The sequence below is a fragment of the Lagopus leucura genome, unplaced genomic scaffold (assembly GCF_019238085.1).
Source record: "Lagopus leucura isolate 7727_CA_CO unplaced genomic scaffold, USGS_WTPT01 Super-Scaffold_702, whole genome shotgun sequence".
In the NCBI taxonomy this organism is placed as follows: domain Eukaryota; kingdom Metazoa; phylum Chordata; class Aves; order Galliformes; family Phasianidae; genus Lagopus; species Lagopus leucura.
Genome location: NW_024962254.1, coordinates 11,545,231 through 11,569,654, shown reverse-complemented (window position 1 = coordinate 11,569,654; position 24,424 = coordinate 11,545,231). Strand labels below are relative to the sequence as shown.

The 24,424-nt window shown below is 38.9% G+C and overlaps 1 protein-coding gene across 1 annotated transcript in view; it reads right to left on the bottom strand.

Moving 5' to 3' along the window:
• Window positions 1-24,083, bottom strand: part of DYNC2H1 (dynein cytoplasmic 2 heavy chain 1) — a 138,895-nt gene extending 114,812 nt beyond the window's left edge. The window contains exons 1-27 of the mRNA XM_042862562.1: window positions 23,895-24,083; window positions 21,343-21,513; window positions 20,651-20,786; window positions 20,144-20,262; window positions 19,477-19,621; window positions 17,903-18,135; window positions 17,479-17,613; window positions 17,270-17,383; window positions 17,007-17,118; window positions 16,710-16,834; window positions 15,662-15,837; window positions 13,245-13,440; window positions 12,679-12,774; window positions 11,721-11,873; window positions 11,526-11,624; window positions 9,001-9,140; window positions 8,640-8,868; window positions 7,749-7,876; window positions 6,541-6,656; window positions 5,532-5,659; window positions 4,213-4,362; window positions 2,824-3,029; window positions 1,807-1,962; window positions 1,600-1,714; window positions 1,065-1,235; window positions 463-845; window positions 32-164 (exon numbers count right to left, since the gene is read on the bottom strand). Of these exons, the coding sequence (XP_042718496.1) occupies window positions 32-164; window positions 463-845; window positions 1,065-1,235; window positions 1,600-1,714; window positions 1,807-1,962; window positions 2,824-3,029; window positions 4,213-4,362; window positions 5,532-5,659; window positions 6,541-6,656; window positions 7,749-7,876; window positions 8,640-8,868; window positions 9,001-9,140; window positions 11,526-11,624; window positions 11,721-11,873; window positions 12,679-12,774; window positions 13,245-13,440; window positions 15,662-15,837; window positions 16,710-16,834; window positions 17,007-17,118; window positions 17,270-17,383; window positions 17,479-17,613; window positions 17,903-18,135; window positions 19,477-19,621; window positions 20,144-20,262; window positions 20,651-20,786; window positions 21,343-21,513; window positions 23,895-24,083 (4,254 nt within the window). The remainder of the gene's footprint in view (window positions 1-31; window positions 165-462; window positions 846-1,064; window positions 1,236-1,599; window positions 1,715-1,806; window positions 1,963-2,823; window positions 3,030-4,212; window positions 4,363-5,531; window positions 5,660-6,540; window positions 6,657-7,748; window positions 7,877-8,639; window positions 8,869-9,000; window positions 9,141-11,525; window positions 11,625-11,720; window positions 11,874-12,678; window positions 12,775-13,244; window positions 13,441-15,661; window positions 15,838-16,709; window positions 16,835-17,006; window positions 17,119-17,269; window positions 17,384-17,478; window positions 17,614-17,902; window positions 18,136-19,476; window positions 19,622-20,143; window positions 20,263-20,650; window positions 20,787-21,342; window positions 21,514-23,894) is intronic.
• Between the last annotated feature and the right edge of the window lie 341 nt (window positions 24,084-24,424).

Genomic DNA, 24,424 nt, shown 5'->3' with positions numbered 1-24,424 from the left:
TTATAGAAAACCATATTAATTTTGCTTGTACCTCCAAAAACTCATTCAAAGATCTCTGACATCTCTGAAGCTGATCAAGTATGGCAATTAAGGTATTTCTTGTTCCTGCCCGGGCATTCAGTGAAGTTATTCTGTTATCCCTTTTGATATCTGACAAAACAGATCTTGACAGAAAAAAAAAGGAATAGTTCATAAAATTACCATTACAGTTTTTTTCTCAATATTAAACATTTGTAGCCATTTAATTAAAAATTAAAGCACATATGAGTTGTATAAGTATCTGATTTATAACTCAGTTTTAAAAATCTATGATGAAATATTTCAGAATTTACATCAACATATCTCCAGCATGATTTAACAACTTCTTTGGAATAGTTGTGCCTCATATTTCCACTATTAATAACAATGTAGCACACGGTTCAAAGATGGTACAGAAAATATATTAGATTCCATATCACTAACCTAAAATCTTCATCAACTCTGGTAAACCGTGCATGGTCTTTGGGCAGAGCTCCACGGCCAAATATGGGTTCCAAATAGACCCATTTCCTCTGTATTAGGTTTAAATTTTGCAAAAACTCATCCAACTCAGCAAGTTTTTTTTCCCAAATGGACACTTTATCTTCAAAACCTTTGTAATATGGAGAGTCCCTGAGGGACTGTAGAAGACAGCGATGATCTCCAACTTGGTTGACAATGTCTTTCCAGTCTTTAATAAGTATGACAGTCTTGCCTTGGCTATCTTCATAATCTGTTAATGTAAAGACAGCCCCAACTCCCCAGAGTTCAAGTTCACGTAATGCTTCTCTGATTGTAACCTCACCTTGAGCCCGACAATTCAAATCCTATTTAAAGGCAGAAATAGATTTCATTTAAAACTACAGGCCTTGTGGTAATACTTTTTCTTCAAGAATCAAAGACAAATTACATTTCTATATTAAGATAAAAATATAAATATGCATGCAGAACAAAATATTCTATGGAAAGACACTGTTGCATTTACAAAAGAACACTAGATAAATAAATATCAGAATAAAAATACAATTATAAGTCATTATTCATACCTTAAGTTCTGTGGCTTTTTCTATAATGGCATCAGTCACTTTAAGCAGATCTCCAAATAGCAAACCCTGAAGAGTGGTGCCTCGGGGAAGACCCAGAAGACGAAAGAGATCGAGCCAGTGGTCTGGAGAAAGATGTTCTCCTCTAACGTATTTTAGGAGTGGAATTATCATCTATGGGAGAAAAATTACATGAATCTACCTAATATTTCTGCAAATTGTATCTGTTTGTTTACAGAGAAGCTGCTACAAAAAAATAACATTCTTAAAATGCTTTTTTTTTAGAATGCTGGATTTAATGTTTAAGAACTTTCTCAGGAAAACTCATTGTGAAGTACATTTAAGTAAATTGTAATGCTCTCCTCGTTCACTGTAAGGCACTAAAAGATTCTTACAAATAAATTAAATGTTCAAAACAGCACCAGGAGATACTTTCTGAAACTCTGATTTTTTTGGTGAAAAATGAACAATGAGTAACATAGTAAATAATACTATTGGATTTTTTATTTTAAACACCTTGCTATAAGTAGCATCTTACTTTGTATTTGTCCACTTCTTTTTGCAACTTTACTGTCATTACAGTGTGTCCTTCCATCTTCCTAATTTTATCATGCCAGTTAAACAAAAATTCCTCAAATAGGTATGTTTTACTCCTGTATGAAAATCAAATATAGAAAAGGTCGTAACAACACAGAACTATAGCCATGCATACACGTCCACAAAAAATAAAGCAAGAAAATCTTACCTAAAAGTAATCCAGTCTTCTTTGGCTTTCTCCTGAAAACCTTGATAAAACTCTTCATACAATGCCCAGACTTCTGCACAACACTTAATATCCTGAGATACAACTTTTGACAATGAGAAGTCAGGCTCTTCCAATTTAAAATGATGGCATTCTTCACTGAATAAAAAGATAACCGCATTATACACCAAGTTATTCAACTACACATTAATGATTTAAGAGAAGCAATTACATTAAAATAGACCTCCTTTAATTAAGAAAAGCCACTGGCTTTACTGAAGAGCATTTTTGCCAACTGCAATTTCATTACTGTCTCCTTCCCAAGCAGAAATAATAAAGGAATAAAAGGAGTAACTGTATTTGCCATAAACTTTCATTTCTCTTTTTTTCACAAAGTGAATTTTGAACTTGGTATTACCCGAAATGAGGTGTGAAATAAAGTTCAAATTGATTTGTTTCTTCATTATAGGTAGAAGAATCATGCTGGTTTTATTTACTACCATAATTACATGCCAAGCTAAGAATTGAAATAAAAAATTTTGTCTGCTCAGGATATGCAGTAATGAGTTTACCTAAAGTAGGTATTTAGAGGAAAAAATTCTTTCCTTCAACACAACAGTCTAACAGATAGGACACTTACTCAAGAAATGAGAGAGGTGAGCTCTAGCCCACTTAAGTTACCAGCTGACTGAACCAATCAGTCCCCTTCCTTGGACCAGTACGCCAAACTTCCCTTTAGTGAGTTCAAAAGTCAGAACATCTGCCTTTTTGTTTATACATTCTTTTCCTTAGAGGCCTGAGTCCTTGACCTTTTATTTCATAAAAAGTTCAGCACGAGAAAGTCATGTGATGTAAAATGAACAAAAATAACCTTGAAAAATAATGAATGAAAATCATTTAATATGAAGAAAACTGAATTAGCAATATTAACCATGAGATAAAATTTAATATTTTCAAAAATATTTTTACTGCAAAAGATCCATATGTTAATGACTACAATGCAAAGGGAAATAAACATACATGAGTTTTTCCTTCATGGTTTCAAGTTCTTCAAATTCCTCTTTCTTCTCTTTTATGATCTGAGCACTTTTCTCAAGCACATCTTGATCACCTGTTTCAATTACATCATCACTTGGCTTCAGCTGATCCCAACGAACTTTAAATTTTTCCAGGTCTTGAAAATATATATCAATACGTGACATCACATTTCCCTTCATCACTTCAATCTGTAAAGTAAGAGTTAAAAATGAGATTCCTTTAATGGATCACAACTACAACTACTATCCAGCAAAAGTGAAGTAATCACATTGTTCCAACTTCATATGTAACACCCTAAGAAATTGTTCATCTTTAGTCTTCTGGTTTTATTTCAAAACAAGGGGTACTAACTTTATGCTGGTAGGTAAGACTTATTTTTTGGCCTATGCTACCCACTTAGCCTGCACACAGAAGAACTGCTATTTGTATGACACATCAGTATCTTCAGCAATAATGAAAAAGAGTTCAAGAATGTCTCAGTGGCCTGGCAATTAGAGGAATGCACGTAGTTTAGCCAAGTTGTTGGAAAAAAAAAAAGAAAAAAAAAAAAAGAAAAGAAACCACCCCAGTATCATTGCTAAGAACACAATAAAATAAACAATATATTTTAACTGTTCTGTTTTCTTCAGGGAACTGCTGATTTATATTAAGCCATCTCTGTCTTTAGGCAGGTCTCTGAGACAGAAGAACAACATTAATTTCAGAATCAGTTCTACAGATATTTCACCTAGTTACTGGTTAAAAAGCAGTATCTCCTTACAGACTGTCATTGAAGTTTTTGTTAATACTGAACAAGGAAAAGGTATGGATTTGATATAATTCATGAAAAAGTATTTCTCCAGACTTCAGTGCTTTAGGAGCTGCTGGAGCGGGTCCAGAGGAGAGCCACAAAGATGATCAGAAGACTGGAGCACCTCTCCTACAAAAAAAAAGTTGACTGAAGAAGGCTCCAGGGAGACCTCATTGTAGCCTTCCAGCACTTAAAGGGAGCTTATAAACAAAAGGGAGACCTACTTTTTACAGAGGCAGATAGTAACAGGTCAAGGGGGAATGGTTTTAAAATAAAACAGAGGAAATTTAGATTTTATACTTGGAGGAAACTTGTTAGAGACTTGTGAGGCACTGGAATGGGCTGCCCAAAGATGCCATCAACACCCCACTGCTGGAGGTGTTGCTATGGCAGAGAGGACTAGATGATCTTGGGAGGTCCTTTTCAACCTCTGTGGTTCTGGAATTCTGTGAAAGGACCCTGGGCAGCCTGATTGAGTGGGTAGAAACACTGCTCATGGCAGGGGGGGGTAGGAATTAGATGATCAGTAAAGTCTCTTCCAACCCAAGCCGTTCTATGATTCCATGATTAAACATTGTTACCTGCTCTGTTATCATAAGCTGGTGGCTTTCCATCATTAACTCAAATTTATCCCATGTAGCTCTCAGGTTACTGACTGTGTCCAAACCCACGCCAGCCACAGTTCGCAAAAGTTTGTTTTTATCCTCAGCTTCTTGAAACAGGAGAAAAATCTAAATTCAAGTGGATTAAAAATACACATGTGTATGTAAAAATTCAGTAAATCCTGCTTACCCAAACAATAAATAAATATATAAGAATCACCACTGGTGTATCCATAGATTATGTGTCTACATGCATTTGCATTTTTAATACTGCTTACATAAAAAGTAAAACACAAGAAAAATAGCATCTGAGGTATTTAGAAAAAATCTAAATCTTGATCCTGAAATGAAATATACAGGAGTTAATGCTTATTGAGAAACAGGTAAATGGCTCCCTACTTATTGTAGATACCCAATCAGCCAGATTCCGAAACAGTATCAAAGCAACTGAAGATTGGTATATACATGACCTAAATGTGTCATGGGCCTGGCTGGGAAGGAGTTAATTTTCACCACAGCAGATGTGTTATATTATGTCACCAAAACAATGCAGACAACACACTGATGTTTCAGGTAGTGCAGAACAGTGTTTGCTCAGTATCAAGATGTTGCTAACTGCCTTCCTGTTTAATATCCTGGGAGTGTCAAAGCAGCTCAGAGGAGACACAACCAGGCAGATGACTCAAACTAACCACATAATATTCCATACCATATAACATCCTGTGCAGCAACAGAACAGGGCAGATGGAGATTTTGGGAGGTTAGCTATCTTTTCCATAAACTTTTTTCTTTCCAAAATAAGACATAAATGGTATGAAGTTAATAGACGGGAGGTGTAAAAAATAATAAAAGTGTCCTACTTGTAATGAGTGACCAAGCTACACTTTACCAGAAGATAATATAAATGTCAAAGGTATATTTGCCCTAAGAGGAGACTGGCTAAGGCTGCAGAAAAGAAAGCCAGTCTTACTATACGGAGAAGAACTACATAAAGCTCAACCCTGGTCATTCTATCATGTTATCATAAAGGTTCTGGTTAGAGGCTAGAACTGTGGGAAACATCAAATACAATATTGTGATTTCATATTCTTTCCCTATGCTGCCTCTTTATTCACCTTTATATACCTGCTAGAAAGAAAATACTTTACATAGTTACATGGACCTCTGCCCTGACTCTATAATGCCACTGCATATTCTAAATTAGTTACATTCAATGTAAGTTTTGCTACCAGAATGCAGTTTTGTTGGTTTTTTTTTAATATAGTTTTTGTCTTGGATATGATAAAATGGTATCTTACCTCTCCTTTTTGCTCATGTAGATTTAAATATTTTAAATTGTCTTCTGATATTTCTTCTACAGTTTGAGGTCTAACAACTAACGTTTCCATGGCATCATTAAGAAATGAAGAAACATCAGAAAGGTGAGCTACATAAAGAAACGTAGAAAACAGAGCTGTTATGGAAAAGTATTTGTAGTAATAAATAACAAAGTCAGACAAATGTGCTGTGGTACAACACCAGCATAAGACATAGCTTTGTCCATAAGGTATTTGCTTAAAAATTGCAGACTCCAGTATTAAATGCCTCTTCAACAAAGGCTGGATGCTCGTGTTTACATATAGACTTCTAAATTCAATACGCTACTTGCAGTGTATTACTTAAAATGTAAGTATCAGTCCCTTCTGAGAACTGAACATACAGACTTAGTGCATTTATTTGTATATTTTCAAAATCTGTATGTTTTTTTACGGTAGTAGGAGGAAAAACAGATGTGAAATTTTTTGGAGCGGGAGTGGGAGTTTTGTTTTATTTTGTTTTAGAAGAAATTAAATAAATAAAGCCACCTCCTTGCAGAGTGAAAATATTCACAAAGAAAAGCAAAGCTATGCTATAAAGCACAATCGTTATGCTATGCTGTCTATGTATGTCTATTTTTTAATATATTTTCTTCACAACTCCAGGAAATAATGCATCATCCAGAAAGCAATTCAGTTGTCAGGCTAGGGAAGTAATTCACCCTCTGCATGATCCTTGTTCTGAGTTTCTTGTCTAGGTGTATTCTGCTGCATTCGAAACAGATGTTGCCAAAACAAGTGAATGGAAAAAACGCACATGGAGATCAAGAGGTCATAGCTTAGGCCTCCAGTGGAAATCAAGTAACATTACTTTTGCTTCACTGTGATTTCTGCAATTTACTATGTCTAAAAGTAAAATATTTGTTAAATAAAAGAAGTCTTCAACAAAGACAGTAACAGTGCAAACAAGTGCAACAGAAATAAAAAACTACTATGCATTGAAGTTATTTACCTTGTATAGATTTTCTCAAAGAAATGACAAGAACATCATACAACTTCTGGATAAAATCATCAATTGCAGTTTTCACAGGGTTGCAGTTAACAGTTATGCAATCTATCTTGATGGTGCTTCAAGGAAAATATCAAGAACAGCAAGTATTCAGTAATATGTACAAGTCCCAATATAGTTCTATCATGTAGGCAAGTCTGTAGTTTAACCTGATTTTATAGCCTAGTAAGAAAAAATCTCACATCATTCTACAAATACAAATTTTACTTTCTTGGATAAATAATTGTGCTACTCATAGCACTGAAAGACATATAACAAATGTCAAGCATATATATTCAACATTATGGTGACTAAGGTCTAACACTCTGATCGTTCCAATAATGAGTAAATCACTTGATTTTATACACGACACTGAATTCAAAATTCAAAATTTTAATACTCAAGAAGAAAAATATTATTGGTGCAACAAAAATATTATTTCTGCAATAATGTCCTTAGGTCTCTAACTTCCATGAGAATTTACTAACCCAGGTCTTCATAGTGCAAAGAATATAAGAAAAGTCACAGTGAGTCATATCTCAGTCTGTCCTCAAACACTTGGAAATCTCTACTACTGAAAGTAACAATTAGCCAGCAATTCCACCAGCCCCATTCTCCTGCATGAAATGTGACCTCTTTCTATTTGCTCTGAAGGTGGTTCCCACCAATTCCATTTAGTAACTCTATCCATGCAATACACAGCATCCTACACGAATGCCTGTAAGAATAAAAGCCTAAACTACTGTATCTTAAAGTATAAATTTAAGGATGTAATCAAGTGCTTAAATACATGAATTATTTAACATATAATTATTTTTAAGCCTATTTCCAATGCCATATATAATTCAGGTGTACATGACTTAGCTAAAATAATTGTTAAAATACTGCAGTGCCTTTTACTATCTCAGAATCAACCCTGAATTTTGAGGAAGGCTCCCATCACATGAAAAGAAGTCATTAAAAGCATTCTGAGAGGGTTCCATGGAGAAAAGGGGGTGTCTAAAATTAAAACTGAAAAACAAAATCCAAATCTGTCAAAATTATGGTAGTATTTAAAAAACACTTTAAATTGTATTTATAACTCCATATGAAAAATAATTCTTTTTTACTATTGCCTTTAAAGTACCTGAAGGAATTCCTTATTCAAACAAAGGAACACAGTAGCACTATACCTGGGAAGACGTTCTGCTTCTTTGCCTCTCACTTTTAATGCTTTGAAGTTTTTTTCCCAGTCCTGTTTGCCAGAAAGGTGCGTCTTTGCCAGAGTTTCCATATCTACTTGGCCAATTACAATCCATTCCTTCTCAATGTAGTTTTTTTTAATTTCATGGAAAACAAATATTTAGTAGAGTAAGAATACTCCGTTTCTCAATAGTATTACAATATTTCAATAATACCTTAAAGCTACATTTTCTTTAACCTTTATGCTCCTTCAACTACATACTGATTCTCTACGTGCAAAAATCAGGACGTACTTCCTGGTTTGACATATCCATGCTTTTAAGGAATACAGAATCACAGAATGGCTTGTGTTGGCAGGGAACTTTAGAGAATATACAGTTCCAGCCCTCCCTAACACAGGCAGGCTAACCACACCTGGCTGCCCAGGCCCCATCCAATCTGGCCTTGAACACCTTCAGTGATGGGGCATCCACAACTTCTCTGAGCAGTCTGTGCCGCAGCCTCGCCATCCTCTGTCTAAGGAATTTCCTCCTAATCTCTAAACTACATGTTCCTTCTTTTAGTTTAAAGTTATTTCCCCTTATTCTTTTTTCTGGGGGGAGGAGGGGGCAGGGGAAATCAGTCTCCTTTCAATTTATAAGCTCCCTTTATGTATTGAAAGGATGATAAAAACAGATCTTGAGCAAGGGTAGAAAGATTGCTGTAATAGAAATTTCAATGGGAACTGTACACATGCTTCAAGCCACACGTGCTTAAGTGGTTGGCTTACATGCCTTGTAGAAAAGGACAATATGCACAAATTTCATAGCACAGCTCGTTCTAGAAGGTCTAAAGCCCAAAGAGGTACAAATCAAAAAGCATGAATCAAATACTGAAAATACCTTGAATTGATTACAAACTTCTGCCAGCCTTCTGAACAAATCTTCTGCTTTACTAAAAGCAGTCAGAAATCCATTTGCATTTCTCTCAGTCATAACAGTGAAGATAGACTCTTCCTCTGTTTCACTTACTCCCCTAAACTGATTTGGAATGGAAATGAATCTCTTCATTTCTCTGTAATATCTAGCTCGTACTTCTTCAAAAGGAGGTCTGAATTGCAACCGGCCTTGCCTAAAATGTGGAACAGACACAAAATACAAAACCTAAATTTCTGAATACAATTTGAGCCAAAACATTTTCTTTGTACAAAAAATAAATAAATAAATAAATAAATAAATAAATAATTAAAAAAAAAAATCTTACTTGAATGTTAAATCAATATTTATTTCTGGTAAATTCTCATTAAGTGCTTCTAAACCTTTTTGATACTGATGCTCCAGAGCTTTGTACAGTTGATGATTCCAGTGTTGTCTCCAAGCCTTCATATCACTTGATTTGAAACCCTAAAATGTAAAAATGTTTATTTTGTTATTTTACTCCACTTGTCTCCTCAAAACATTATTATGCAAAGCTCAGCACAGTGGAATGCCTGGAGGTATTGATCTTGGAAAAAGCTCAAAGAAATATTGCATGATTCAATATTAAGCATAGTAATTCTAGATCTTCTTATCTTAAAACACAGAAATAAGAAACAAAATCCAAATCAAAACAGTCTCTACTGCACTTCAGGTTAAGAATTTCACATGGCTTTTCTAAAACAGGGGACTCAGCTAAAAATAAGGTATGGGGATTGCTGAATGAGAGATCTAAACACGACACAGCTTTTACTCTCCTACAATACATCTACTGTATTTCAGAAATTCCTTGTCTAATTAGTGCCAACTAATAAGCAGATATAAGATTCTATGTTAGAGAATTAGAAATTTCATTGGAATGTGAGCAATGAGAATATTTAAAGCACAAAAGTCTGTAAGTGGTCACTTGTAAGCCATCAAAGCATTTTCAGAAGGGCAGTGGAAGTCAAAAAAGAAATAAGAAACTTCTTGTAGCTTAATAGCATCCCTTCTTATTTAATCAGGTATTGATTTCCAGTCCTTAGGGGAAGTGTAAGGCTGCTACAAGAAGCTACACAGTTAAGCTCTATCCTAGAATTCAAGACAGCACACACGAGAAATCTTCCAAAAGAAGCATTCCTAAGATGAAGAAAAATGACGTTTCCTCAATTAAATTTTAAGACAATGATAAACAAAGTTTTAAAGAAAAGTGTGGAACTGTTGGAAATTGACACTTGAACAACTTCATGGACTATGTAAGATAGTGCGATGGCTGCTCCAAAAGTAATGCCTCCAGTTTTATTATGTTGACCAGCAACATCAGAAACAGACAGTGGTGGTATGGCAGCAGAGACTGAATCTTCCAATCAGTATTCCATTACTGTAGCATTCCATTATTGTAGTGGGACAGATGGCAGCAGTCTGACAAATGGTGTCTGACTGGAAGTGCATATGAAGCTAAGGTGTGGAACTGAATTCCTCCATGTGGAAAAAATGGCACCATTGACATTCATTAACATTTGCTGAACATTTATAGAGACAAAACAGTGTGTGTGAGCACAGTGAGGCAATGGGTGATACATTTCAGCAGTGGCGACAGGGATGTGAAAGACAAGCCACACTCCAGACAGCCGTGCAGGCTTTTATGAGTACAGCAAGCAGGCTCTTGTTTGTTGCTGGTGAAAATGCATAGCCACTGGTAATGACTGTGTTGAAAAATACTGTTTTTCACTGAGAATTTGCTCTAGGAAACAGTATTGTTGTGCTCTCTGTATCTGTTATAGTTTTCACAGAAATAAACAGGAGGCTTTACTTTTGGAGAGACTTACTTACATTGTAACGTTCCCTCATGGATTACTATAGGTTATTTATTTACTTCTAGCTCCTTTCTTCCAAATAATGCTCTTAAAGAGTAAACACAAACCTCTTCATAATTCTTATATGAATGAATTCAGATGCTGATTTTCCAGTCACTGCTATATGTTCTGCAAACAGAGCCCTGAAATCCTCGCCAGCTACTACAGAATTTTAACAGCTTGATGACAAGAGCAATCATGTGTATTTGCAAGGTATAGTAGGACTTATAATTTGTAAAACAGGATATATTTTGCTCACTTTTATCATTTCTAATTTTTTTTAAAAAAAGGCTAAATAATCACTTATTAGTTATTTACATTACTTTTAGAAAATGGCAAATTTTATAGGAAAAATACAGTAAAACTACTGAACTTTTGACTAGTAAATATGTACCAATTAAAGTGATTCACATTTGTATTAGAAAGGCCAAGAACACCACATCCATCCATCCAAGATTATAGACCCATTATTGTTAAAGGCAACAGGAAATAAGAAACTGACTAATGGTTCCTGAAAGTGGCTTAGGTGATATCATTTACAGTTCATAGTATGATATTCTTAACCAAGAATTGGCAGCTGGTAGATGAAGAAATAAAAACGTAGCTTCTTCACTATTTCAGTCAAAAATGCATTCCAAACGCATTCTAAATCCAAATTTTATACATTCACCCTATTCTGTCTTGAGATCCTTTATAGCTCTAGCCATTTCTGTATTTCAACATGCTAATGGAGCAGATCCACCCGTTGCAGAAGACTGAAGGTCTTTCTATTTATTCATCTAAGACCAATTAATTGAACAAGTGTTTTACTTCTCCCATTAGCCATTAGCACAACTGGAAAAAAAAAACACCTGTCCTCATTATTAAGCAATTAACTCATTAATCAAAATTAATTAAATGAGAGTATGTTTGAGTCTTAATTTTGATTAGCATTAGAAATCAAACGTTCAACCCCTGCAATATGATAATGAAACCCTGCCTGTGACTCGAGGCTGGCAAAACCAGTTCTGAGCTCCTGGAGTCCATCTCTCCAACGCTGCTGCTGCCGAAGTAGATCAATATTCATAAGAGATATAACCTGTTAAAATAATTTTAAAAGATAACTATATATAAATGAAAGAGAGAGTAAAGTAATGCTTAAAAAACACAATTTCGATTTCACCTGAAAATATACCTTTTCAATGAAGTTTGTGTGCCACTTCCTTAGTTTTCTGTTTTCAGTAGAAAGACGTTCAGCAGCAGCTTGGAGTTTTTGTATGTAAGCTTCCAGTTCCCTGGGATTATCCCATGTTATTTGAGCATTTCCTCCAGGACCAGACTTCGAATGCTTAAAACCACACAAACTTTGTAAGGTTTAATAACAAATAGAGTAGATTATCACCTACTATACAGAGACTGATCAGATGAGAAAGATCTCTTTGAGTACAAAGTGCAGGAGAAGAGGAGGCTCAGGGGAGACCTCATTGCACTCTACAACCTCCTGAAGGGAGGTTGTGGTGAAGAGGGATTTGGCCTCTTCTCCCAGGCAACGAGCAGGATGCAAGGGGTAATGGCCACAAGTTGTACCAGAGGAGGTTTAGATTAGACATAAGGAAGAACTTTTTCTGTCAGAGAGTGGTCAGGCACTGGAATGGCTGCCCAGAGAGGTGGTGGAGTCGCCATCCCTGGCAGTGTTCAAGAGGCGTCTGGATGAGGAGCTGCGAGATATGGTTTAGTGCTTGTGGTGGAAATGGTGATGAGGAGACGGTTGGACTGGATGACCTTGTAAGTCGTTTCCAACCTTGTGATTCTATGATTCTATGATTCTAACTACACCACTCCACTGTGCCAGAGAAATAACAAGCTGGCAAACCACAAAAACATGGGCATATCATTATAGCTACAGTAATGCACTGGGAAACTTAATGGCAGACTAAAAGTACTGATGTGGGCATGTTATAATTCATTTGTCAGTAAGTCAATCAAAATATCAAAAAAAGAAAGCACTGCTAGTTTTAATAAATGTTAATGAAAAAGATGGTGCTGCTTACACTGTAAGACTGCACTTAAAATGTCCAGTAAAAACAGAGGAGTACCACAGGATAGGCAGATTACACTGAAATTGTATATACAGGAGAGGAGAGTCCTCTCACCTTAATTATCTGTTCAAATGCTAGGGCAGACTGCAACATCATTGGCTTCTGACTCTCAATCATTTGCTGATCAATAGAATTATAAAAATGTGCCACCTGTGGAAATGAAGAGATTAAATTACTAAGAACAGATTATTTATATCTCAGTACTCCTAATATTTACAGTATATTTGTGAATGTATTGTGCAATTAGTGCTACTTAGAAATTAGAATTAACTGAAGTAGTATAACACTCATAAGAATAAATTATATATACTGTGGTAATGTGATGTCTTCTTCGAGTGATTAATTCTGATAGTAAAAAGGACTGCCACTTACACATGCTTGAGATAATTATACATCACCTTAATTACGTCTAGTAGTACTTTAGATGCTTTCAAGACATCTTCCAGGACATGATACAAGACCTAAAAACAACCTACTTCCTTCCCAATTGGACTGAAATGCCCTACAATAAGCAGAAAGCTCAACAACACATTCAAGCGGAAAAGATAATAATCTGGAAGTGTTCTACTACTAAAAATGGAAAATCAGAACAGGAAGTTATTATGACATTTAACCTTTACCTGTTTGAGGATGACCGCTTGCTTGGAGAACTTCTGTGCAGTGTTTGCAACATGCTGTATTTTAGCTGGTATAACAAAACCAAGTGCTGACAGCTGACGTACTTCTCTTAGGAGAGTCACCAAATGGTCTGAATAAAGTATATTTAATGTTCCAAAAACATGATCCAACTCCATTACTGGACTATTAGCTTGGATGCTAAAACAAAATCAAATTAAACACATCAGTAAATAAATTTTCCTATTAGTTCCTTAGGTGCTTTTTATAATAAAGTAATAATTTTGACAAGCTTGATGTAATTCTATTATATTTTTCTATGTTTATTAGCATTTTAAATTACTCAGATGTTATTCTAATAACCTTTCTCTTAATTCAAAGCCTGTGAAGATGATCATGAGGCAGAACATCCTGGAAGAGATGTTACGGCACATATGAGATGAGGAGGTGATTAGAGACAGCCAGCATGGCTTCACCAAGGGCAGATCATGCCTGAACAATCTGGTAGCCCTCTATGATAGAGTTACAGCACTGGTAGAGTGATGTTGTCTATCTGGACTTTTGCAAGGCCTCTGACATGGTCACACACCACATCCTTATCTCTGCATTAGGGAAATATGGTTTTGAAGGCTGGACTATTAGGTGTGTAAAGAATTGGTTGGATGGTCATAGCCAGAGGGTTATTGTCAATAACAATGACAGATGACACTGAGCTGGGTGGTGCAGCTGACACCATAGAAAGAAGGGAAGCCACCCAGAGGGACCTGGACAGGCTCAAAAAGTGAGTCCATGAGAACCTAAAGAGGTTCAACAAGGACAAGTGCTGTGCATTGTACTTGGGCCAGGGCAATCTCAGATGTTTACTGATTGGGAGAAGAACTCATTGAGAGCAACATAAGGAGAAGTTGGGGTCCTGGTAGACAAAAAGCTGGAGTGAGCCAGCAGTGTGTACTTGCAGCTCTAAAGGTCAACAGTCACAGAATCACAGAATCACAGAATTGTAGGGGTTGGAAGGGATCTCCAGAGATCATCGAGTCCAACCCCCCTGCCAAAGCAGGTTCCCTACACCAGGTCACACAGGTAGGCATCCAGGCAGGTCTTGAACATCTCCAGAGAAGGAGACTCCACCACCTCCCTGGGCAGCCTGTTCCAGTGCTCCATCACCTCACTGTAAAGAAGTTCTTGCACACATTTGTGCAGAACTTCCTATGCTGCAGTTTCCAGCCGTTTCCCCTTGTCCTGTCTCCACTCACCACTGAAAACAGTCCGGCCTCGCCATTCTGCCCCCCACACCTTAGATACTTATAGACCTGCATGAGGTCCCCTCTCAGTCTTTTCTCAAGGCTGAACAGACCCAGTTCACTCAGCCTTTCTTCATAGGGGAGATGCTCCAGGCCCTTCACCATCTTTGTGGCCCTCCGCTGGACTCTTTCCAAGAGATTCCTGTCTTTTTTGTACTGGGGAGCCCAGAACTGGACGCAGTACTCCGGATGAGGCCTTCCCAGGGCAGAGTAGAGGGGGAGGATCACCTCCCCAGACCTGCTGGCCACACTCTTTTTAATGCATCCCAGGATGCCAATGGCCCTCTTGTACACAAGGGCACACTGCTGGCTCATGGCCAACCTGTCATCCACCAGGACACCCAGGTCCCTCTCCACAGAGCTCCTCTCCAGCAGCTCATCCCCCAACCTGTACTGGTGCATGCAATTATTCCTCCCTAGGTGTAAGACTCTACACTTGCTTTTGTTAAACCTCATCCGTTTTTTTTCTGCCCAGCTCTCCAGCCTGTCCAGGTCAACAACAGTATCTTGGGCTGCATCATAAGAGGAGAAGAGTGGCCAACAGGCCAAAGAAGGTGATAGTCCTCCTCTTCTCTGACATCTTTAAAAAGGAGTATCAACACTTGGCATTGCAGAACTCTCACTATTCTCAGAGAAAGCTGGCAACACGCAGACGCCAGACACAATCAGAAGCTTTAAGGCCAAGCCAATAAATTAATAAATAAATAAATAAACAGTTATTTCTATATTTTTGTGAATGCAGGTTATGAGTTTAAACTGATTTATACACCTTCTTCCATCTGCTCTATTTGGACCGCAGAATTTGTTGTGAATATCAATTATTTATAACTACATATTGTGTCATCTATTAATCACTATTATACTCATCTGAGTTCTAGAAATTATTACAAAAGTATTAACAGCAAGCAAAACAAATATATATGTCAGAACCAGGTACTAGCATAGTCCAGTAAACTACATCCTAACAACCTATCCTGGCAGAATGGTGAAATGATAACAAACTTTTTCACTCCTTTTCTCAGTTCATTTTTATTTCTGTGAAATTTCTAATTCCTAAAGCAGGTTCTGTTAGTTACATATCACTACAGATGTTAGCATCATTTTAATGAAAATGTATTTACCAAAGTCCTGATTTGGGATTTGATACTTCTGACTGGATATTCCTAGACCAATCATCAAATTGTTCTTGTTCATATACTTTTAACTGTTCCAGAAAGGAACTTGCACTCCGGTGAAAAGTTTGAAACCCAGACAAATCAGACAGAAGAGCCTCTGACAGCTTTATAGCATCATCCACCTTGAACACAACCACAAAGAAAGCAAGCTTAATTTCACGGTATTAAATTAGAAAATAGGAATCATCACAATACAAATTAGTATTAGGAAAGATCCAATTAAGTGCCAAAAACAGATAACAAAAAAAGTATGAATCCTGAATTGTGTCCCAGGTGTTCAAATTCCCATTAGAGTGAATTGAGAAGTTGATTTGACTAAGTTGTCCACAACAGGAGTCTACTATTGTTGAGATACCCTAGGGTATCCCATCTGATCATATTCATGTTTACGTTCCATAAAAGTACAAATCTCCCATGTCCTTCTTTACTGTCCATGTCAATTCTCAAGGGCACTTCAAACGAGATTCCAGACCCATGCATGGACAAGTTAATCAAGACTTTAGTCAACACCATCTGTGAAGATTTGAGAGGAATTCAAAAACTCAGCTCAGCCTAAAGCGGGCATACAACTGACACATATCTGTAAGAGATTATTCTTCATATCACTTGCATTACTTTTTTCAGCAGAGCAAGCAGGAGAAATCATTGTGAAATCTCATCTGCTGCTTTTCCTTCTGGAGGACCTACAGATAAGTAACATCTTTCAGACCTCCACCCTCTGTCATACTGAGCTGAAATGGGTCACACAAAACTCAAGTGAATCCAAAAATCTGGGCTAATCATTACTTTGGGAGGGATATATCAATCAATCATTCTCATTGAAATATGTCAATGACTCAGAAAAGTAATATCAAGAAATCCCTTTGGACTTCAAGTGAACACTGTACAGATCAATGAGTATTAAGATCTCAGAATCTATATATTCTTATATATGTTCACACAATAACACTGCACCTAAACTGTAATGCAATCAGATTGCAATGGAAGCTGTTACCTTCATCTCCAGTTGCCGTACCCATACGATGTTATTGACAACTTCAGAAAGGTTTTTGCCTGACAGAGGTCCAGAAACATCGCCAGGAACACCGTGGCATCGAGTTTCAAAGTCTGACTGATAGTCTAACACAAGCAGATGATTCATGTTAGACCAGAAACTTAACAGAACAAGCTTGAATTTATTACTGCAGTTATAGAAACATACTGGATAAATTTACATAATTCATTAGTAAATAAAGAATTCTATTACTTGCAAAAATATTAATGCAATTTAAGACTGTTAGATAACTTTTACCTTTGACATAATCTTGAAGTCTTGCTAGCAATGTTTCCCTTTCAAAAAGCAGTTCTTTGCTTGTATTTGGATGCTTTATCAGTTCCTTATATTTCTGAAATGTTTGAAAAAGCTGAAATATGAAATTTTCAAGAGTTGGCTTATGGCTGTTTATAAATACAATCTTTGGCTGTAAGTATTTATTCCTTTGCTTAAAACTTACTGCTTCTGAATACAGCAACTTTGTCTGAAGGGAGGTTTTCAGATTGCAAAAATAACTGTACCTGTTGAGGACTGTCTTGAATTTCTGAAATAAATTTCTTCAGTTTGATTGCCATTTTTTGTTCTGCGGGTGCAATAATTCTCTCAAATTGAGAGACAGCAGCTTTCCATAATGGCTAGAGGTAACAAGTATACGTGTTAGTTTAAGAGCATTCAAATAAATAAATAAAAAAGACAAAGTTTGATTATAAATTAAAAACAAGCAATATACCTCTGTGTAAGGATTGCAGTGTACAGGATTTAGGCCAGCAAAGGGCTCAAACACCTGAGCAAGGTGTAGATCATTTTGTTCTCCAGATGGCAAAAAGTATGTCAGTTTTTCGTGCAGTGTTCTAACAGTTAACACCTGCAACAGGAAAAAAAATTATACATTCGACATACATAAAACTTACATTTAAAGCAAAAGCAAATAAGCAGCATGATGTCCCTCTACCTTTTATAGTAAGTTTTTAAAGGCATATACAAGCTTTTTTTAATTACAGAATGCTTGCTCTGAAAAGGCTATAACAAGTGGTTTATTTTCCTTTTATAACTTAAAACCACGGCATTTAATTGTGTCCAGTGAAATAGATTATAATAAGTAGTCTTACATGGTAATAAGTGGTAAATTAAAAATAAAAAAGAATGAGCATTACCTCATCAAGACGCTTGCAGAGTTCAATTAATGATTCAGGGATATACTTCTCATTTTTCCATTGATGCAGAATACAACGTTGCCATAGCTGTCCAGTTAAGTACTCACAAGCTGACACCCACTGCTCACAAATTAAGATGCCAGCCTTTGTATTTTCTTTAACAATGTGAAAAGCATCCTCCCACAGATTCAAAGTTGTTAGTTTTCTCTGAACATATCTACCCAGGCAGCTACCTGGAACACAAAGTAGGCAAAAGCAATATACCCTTTATCCAAAATAATTCCTTTAAACTCACAACAAGCTCCAACTACTGTAACTCCTCCCTACACACGCAAACAGCATCAGGAAAGTTCAGTATCTTACAATGGTGCAAAGATGTGGGACTGCTGTCATGACAATGAGGAAAGCAACCTCTCTGCACGTCCTGCCCTCACTTCCATACAAACTGAATCCACTTTTGAGTTTTTATGCAATTAAATTTTACCCTCTGGGAAAAAAAAAAAAAGACAAGGAGTCAAACCTAGAATCATAGTGGCTGGAAAGGATCTCTGAAGACCAGCTCATCCAACCTTCTGCTTGATGTATATGTACATGCTCACTGCAGGGATGCTGGACTAGATGACCTTCAATGCTCCCTTCAGCTGAAATGATTCTATGACTCTAAAGCAAGTTTCCTACAGTAGGTTACACGGGAAATCATCCAGGTGGGTTTTGAATATCTCCAGAGGAGACTGCATAATCTCTTTGTGCAGCTTATTCCAGACCTGTCACCCTCAAAGTGAAGAAGCTTTTCCTCTTGTTTCTGTGGAACTTCCTGTGTTCCAGTTTGTGCCCTTTCCCCTTGTTGTGTCAGCAGGCACCACTGCAAAGAGCCTGGCCCCATCCACTTGGCTCCCACCACTTAGATATTAATAAAGTATTGTTAAGGTGCCCTCTCAGTCTTTTCCAGGCTGAACAGTTCCAGGTCTCAGCCTCTCCTTGTAGCAGAGATGCTCCAGACCTCTCATCATCTTTGTGGCATTGCACTGGACTCTCTCCAGAAACTCCCTGCCTTTCTTGAACTGGAGAGCCCAGAACTGGACAAAGTACTCCAGATGTGGCCTCACCAGGGCAAAGTAGAGGGGGAGATCACCTCCCTGGACTGCTGGACATGTTCTTTATAATGCACCCCAGGACACCATTGTACTTCTTGGCCACAAGGGCACACTGCTGGCTCACAGCCAGCCTGCAGTCCACCAGAACACCCAGGTCCTTCTCTGCAGAGTTCCTCTCCAGTTGGTTAGCTCCTAACCCTAACAGAGGCAAGACAAACGTAATCCACAGGCTGGAAGGTATAAATCTCCATGTTGATATTATTTATTGTCTTCCCAATTACCTGAAAATATCAACCACAACTGGTTTAATTACTGGACACCACAAAGCAAATAATATTGATGGATCATAATTACAACGTGCAAGCATCTTAACACTGTAAGCTAGCAGCGGGGTCTATAAGAGGAGGAAGATGTGTGCTCAAAGATTCATTTTACTTTTTCCTCAAATTATTATTTAATAAAAACTGCATAAGGATTTACCTATTACATCCAGGAGATTACGCATGCGTGGCTGTGGATAAGGATCATGTTCTGTTTGCCTCCATACATTGTCAACAGTATCCTTAGTAGTTTCCACTAAATCCACAACTTCAAGTAATGAGAGACTATCTAAGTTGTAATAATGCTAGGAAAAAAATAAATATAATCACTTTGCAAATAATGTCATAGAAACATTTATACTTTACAGCAGCTAGTAATTGCTATAATTTCCTGTAGTCTGCTGCATAATAGGATATGGAAGAATCCCCTCAAAAAAACATTAAATATTAGTTTAAGCTTATTCATGTAAGGAACGATTTGATAACAGCAGCTCAGTTCAACCAAGTGCTCTTCAGGTGCCTAATATTTTGCACAACACAATCAGTTAGCATGAACAAACTGTAGCATTCTTATATCTCCACAGCAGCTGTTAGGATTTAACGGTCAGATCTCCTCCCCATTAACTTTGGGCATTCCCCTGCACCACTGTCACTTGGTACTACATAAACGACATTTTAAGTCAAGTTTTTTGCCTAAGAAAAATTAACTAAATAGCCATATAGTCATATCTTTGAACAAATTATAATATGCACTGCCTTGCGTTTCATAAGATCTCTTTTCAACTATGTCTAAAAAAATATCACTGATTATATAAAAGAGAACATACTTTTGCAAGGTCTTCAAATAGGTCTTTGAAATGAGAAGCTCTCTCTTTATCACGCAATTTATTTCCATGCTGAGCACATTCTTTCCAGAACTGAAATTCATCTGTTGGTGTAAGGATAGCTGCAGATAAGAACAGAGTGTGTTTAAATATAGAATAAACGAATGTTCACTAAATACTGTCAGTCAGAACATACTTATAAAGTAAATTTTTGCCTTAGAATTCCCTGATTACCCTTCAACTTCTGATTCAAATGAAATGCATCATCAAGTTCATACCAAGAGACCAGAGCTGACCACCACCAGTTCCAAACTACAGATGACAAGATGCTGCACAATTTGCAGGCACTGGCATTATGAAGACTGAAAATTCAGTCTATCAGCGATTTACTCCCAATTTGAAGTCAGCTGCATTTATTATAGCAAGATAATTAATAATGTTGATTACTACAAAATTAGTGGTATTAATAGCATGATAACTAATTATAAAAAGCATAATTGCCAGACAAACCTTGCACATCATCTTCAGTGAATTCTGTTCCTGTACAATTAGGATCTGATCTTCTGAGCACAGTACTCAAACCTGCTTCGAGCTCGCTTAGAAGTTTCTGGAGTTTGGGATCCAATGTTTTACTCCATTTTTCATCCTACAATAAAAATGTCACAAGATGTGCCTCGGAAGAATTACTGCTATTTCCCCTTAATCAAAATAGAATTGTAGAATCGTGGAATTACTCAGGTTAGAAAAGGCCTCACAGATCGTCAATCCAACTGCAACCTAACCATACTACCCCAACTCTAACAACCCTCTGCTAAATCATGTCCCAGAGCACCACATCCAAACAGTTTTTAAACACATCCAAGGATGGCGACTCAGTTGCCCACATAATGAGATACTACAATTAATGTCAAGGAACAGCATCTTCTGTTTCTGCCCCCAACTACAGTAAACAAAGTCCTGTGGATTCCACATTTCTAGTCACGCACACACATGACCAGAAAGAATCTTCCCATTACCCAGAGTGCTATGTCAAAAGTGTCTTTTTTTAACTCAGAAATTAGAACGATCTTTCATTACTCAACCTCTTAAAATATATAAATATCTTACATTCAAAAATACATGTCAGAATAGTTAAGATATGCTGTGGATTTCTGATTTTTCAATTTAAATCTACAGACTGTTTAAATCAGTGTATTTTTCACCTTCAGCAATACCGGTGCAAAAACTTGTCTAACAGCTTGATAAAGGCTGTTAATTGGTGAATCCAGCATAGATGACACAAGGATATTACTGTGAAGATTATCTTCTGTAATTACATCAGGTCGCAGCTTGAAGAACACCAGCACATTATTCTTTGAATCAGTAGTTTCAATCTGTAATAGTGAAAGGAAAAAAAGCACACAGACAAAAAAAAAAACAGCATTTGTTTAGAAAACTCTCCCTGACTGCATGTTATACTAGATTACTCTTTAAATAAATGTTTTACATCAAGGAAAATAACATAAAATACCACATTATTCCATACAGGTTCTGATAAAGAGAATCACAGAATGGCCAGGGTTGGAAGGGACCTCAAGGATCATGTATCTCCAAATCCCTGCCACATGCAGGGCCACCAACCTCCCCGTTTAATACCAGACCACACTGCCCAGCGCCCCATCCAACCTGGCCTTGAACACCTCCAGGGTCGGGGCATCCACAACCTCTCTGGGCAGCCTGTTCCAGCACCTGGTACTGCTGGTGCTGTTCAGGTACCATAACACCCTGGTAGTATTTAATTTGCACAGAAAATCAAAATTTTTATTATAGTCCTACCTGAGTTGGCAAGAACATGAAATGTAAATTTCAACACTTTTTCATCATAAAATATCCACAAATACCTATTTTTCATTTTGAAAGCTTCACTTACCATTTTCTGTGGACAAAATAGAAACTCACTCTCGTTTGTGTGTACAGAAGATTGAACAAGAAGGATTTAAACCTTTTTTTTTTTTTTGTCACATTTTTACACTGCATAAATTTGAAAACACTGTTCTAAATACTCAGTATTGACTGCCCAAGTCTGCAGTTATAGAATTCTACTGTAATTTATGAATCATTCAAATAAAGAGAAAGGCATGCCTCTTCATCAGTAAAGTCATTAAGTTGTTCCACAGCTCTTGTTACTTTCACATTTCCACTTATGGTCACAATTCTAAACATTACCTCAAAATATGTACTGAAATCTGTGGCAAAAAAGAATCCATAAAACAAAAGAATGTTCTTAAACATTTAATGCACTGGGCTTGACAGTCTGCACCACCTGATGTGGTGAAGAACTCATTGAGAACAGTCCTATGGACAGAGACTCGGGGGTCCTGGTGTAGGAGAAGCTGAACATGAGCCAGAGCCAGCAGTGTGCTCCTGCAGCATGGAAGGCCAACTGTATCCTGGGCTGCATCAACGGAGGGGTGGCCATCTCCTACCTGGGACAAGAAGGTGATGGTTCCCTCTACTCTGCCCTCACGAGGCTCCACTTGGAGTCCTGCATCCAGGCCTGGGACGCCCAGCTCAGGAAAGAGGGAGCTGTTGATCAGGTCCAGAGGAGGGCCAAGAAGATGACTAGAGAATCATCCTCTTAGGAGGAAAGGCTGCAGGAGCTGGGCTTGTTCAGCCTACAAAAGAGAATGCTCTGGGGAAACCTCATTATGGCCTTCCAGGACTTGAGCGGAGCTCAACAGAAACAGAAAGGAGACTGGCTTTTTACATGGTCTGCCATCAACAGGTTAAGGCAAATGGCTTTGAACTAAAAAGAGAGGAGATTTAGATCAGAAATTAGGTGGAAATTTTTACATTTGGAGAGTGATGAGGCCGCAGCACAAGCTGCCCAGAGAAGCTGTAGCGCCCTATCCCCAGAGGGGCTTGAGGCTAGGTTGGATGGGACACTGGACAGCCTGACCTGGTGGGTGGCAACGTGCCTATGGCAGAGAGTTGTAAACGGGACGCTCTTTGAGGTTCCTTCCTTCCAGCCCAAAGCACTGTATGATTCTACGTAGATCCCAGCCCATGAGTTCACAGCTCACAGCGCTACCCATCAGTGCACCAAGAGCCGCACCGACACATCGGGCACTGCAGCCCACCGGCACAACAGCACGAGAGGCCACACGAACCCCACTTCGCCCCTAGCTGCTGCCGCTCTTCACAGAATCACAGAATCACAGAATTGTAGGGGTTGGAAGGGACCTCCAGAGATCATCGAGTCCAACCCCCCTGCCAAAGCAGGTTCCCTACACCAGGTAGCACAGGTAGGCATCCAGGCAGGTCTTGAACATCTCCAGAGAAGGAGACTCCACCACCTCCCTGGGCAGCCTGTTCCAGTGCTCTGTCACCTCACTGTAAAGAAGTTCTTGCGCACATTTGTGCAGAACTTCCCGTGCTGCAGTTTCCAGCCGTTTCCCCTTGTCCTGTCTCCACTCACCACTGAAAACAGTCTGGCCTCGCCATTCTGCCCCCCACACCTTAGATATCTGTAGACCTGGATCAGGTCCCCTCTCAGTCTCCTTTTCTCAAGGCTGAACAGACCCAGTTCACTCAGCCTTTCCTCTTCAGCTCGCTGGCCGCACACCGACCCCGCAGCGCCGGGACGAGGCGCTCAGGAGGGCGCCGCACACCGCCAAACCTCGCTCCACTCACGGCAGCCCGCCGAGCGGGCTCGTCACACGGCGCTCGTCACACACGGCCCGGGCCGCCGAGGGCAGGCGGCGCACGGCCGTACCTTGTTGGAGGCGCTGAGCCCGCCGCCCGAGCGCTGCACGACCAGCAGGAACTCGCTGCCGTCGTCGAGGAAACCGCTCAGCTCGGGTCGGGCGCGGAGGGCGGCGGGAGCCGCGGCCGGGTCCAGCCCGAAGTAGTTCGCGGCCGTGGCCGAGATGTAGCGCTTCCTCGGGTCCGCCTCCGCGGCCATGACTCCGGAGCCCGCAGCCGTCCCGGCGTCGCCGGGCCCCGTTTCTATGGCGACCGCAAATGGCGGCCGTCCCTGAGAGGAGGGAAGCGCGCGGCCGGCACCGCCCCACCCCCGTGGGCGCGGTCTCCGCGGACGCCCCGCCCCCCCGCGGCGCTGTCACTTCCGTGTCCGCGCCGTCTGCGTCCGGGTCGCCACCGTTCCCTCCGCAGCCGCTGCCGTCCGGTTCCCCGTTCTCGCCCCGGGCGCGAAGCTCACTGCTCGGACCGGCGCGGCGGCGGCGGCGGGGCCCGGCCTGGCCCGGCCCGGCCTGGCCTGGCCTGACCCAACCCAACTAGACCCAG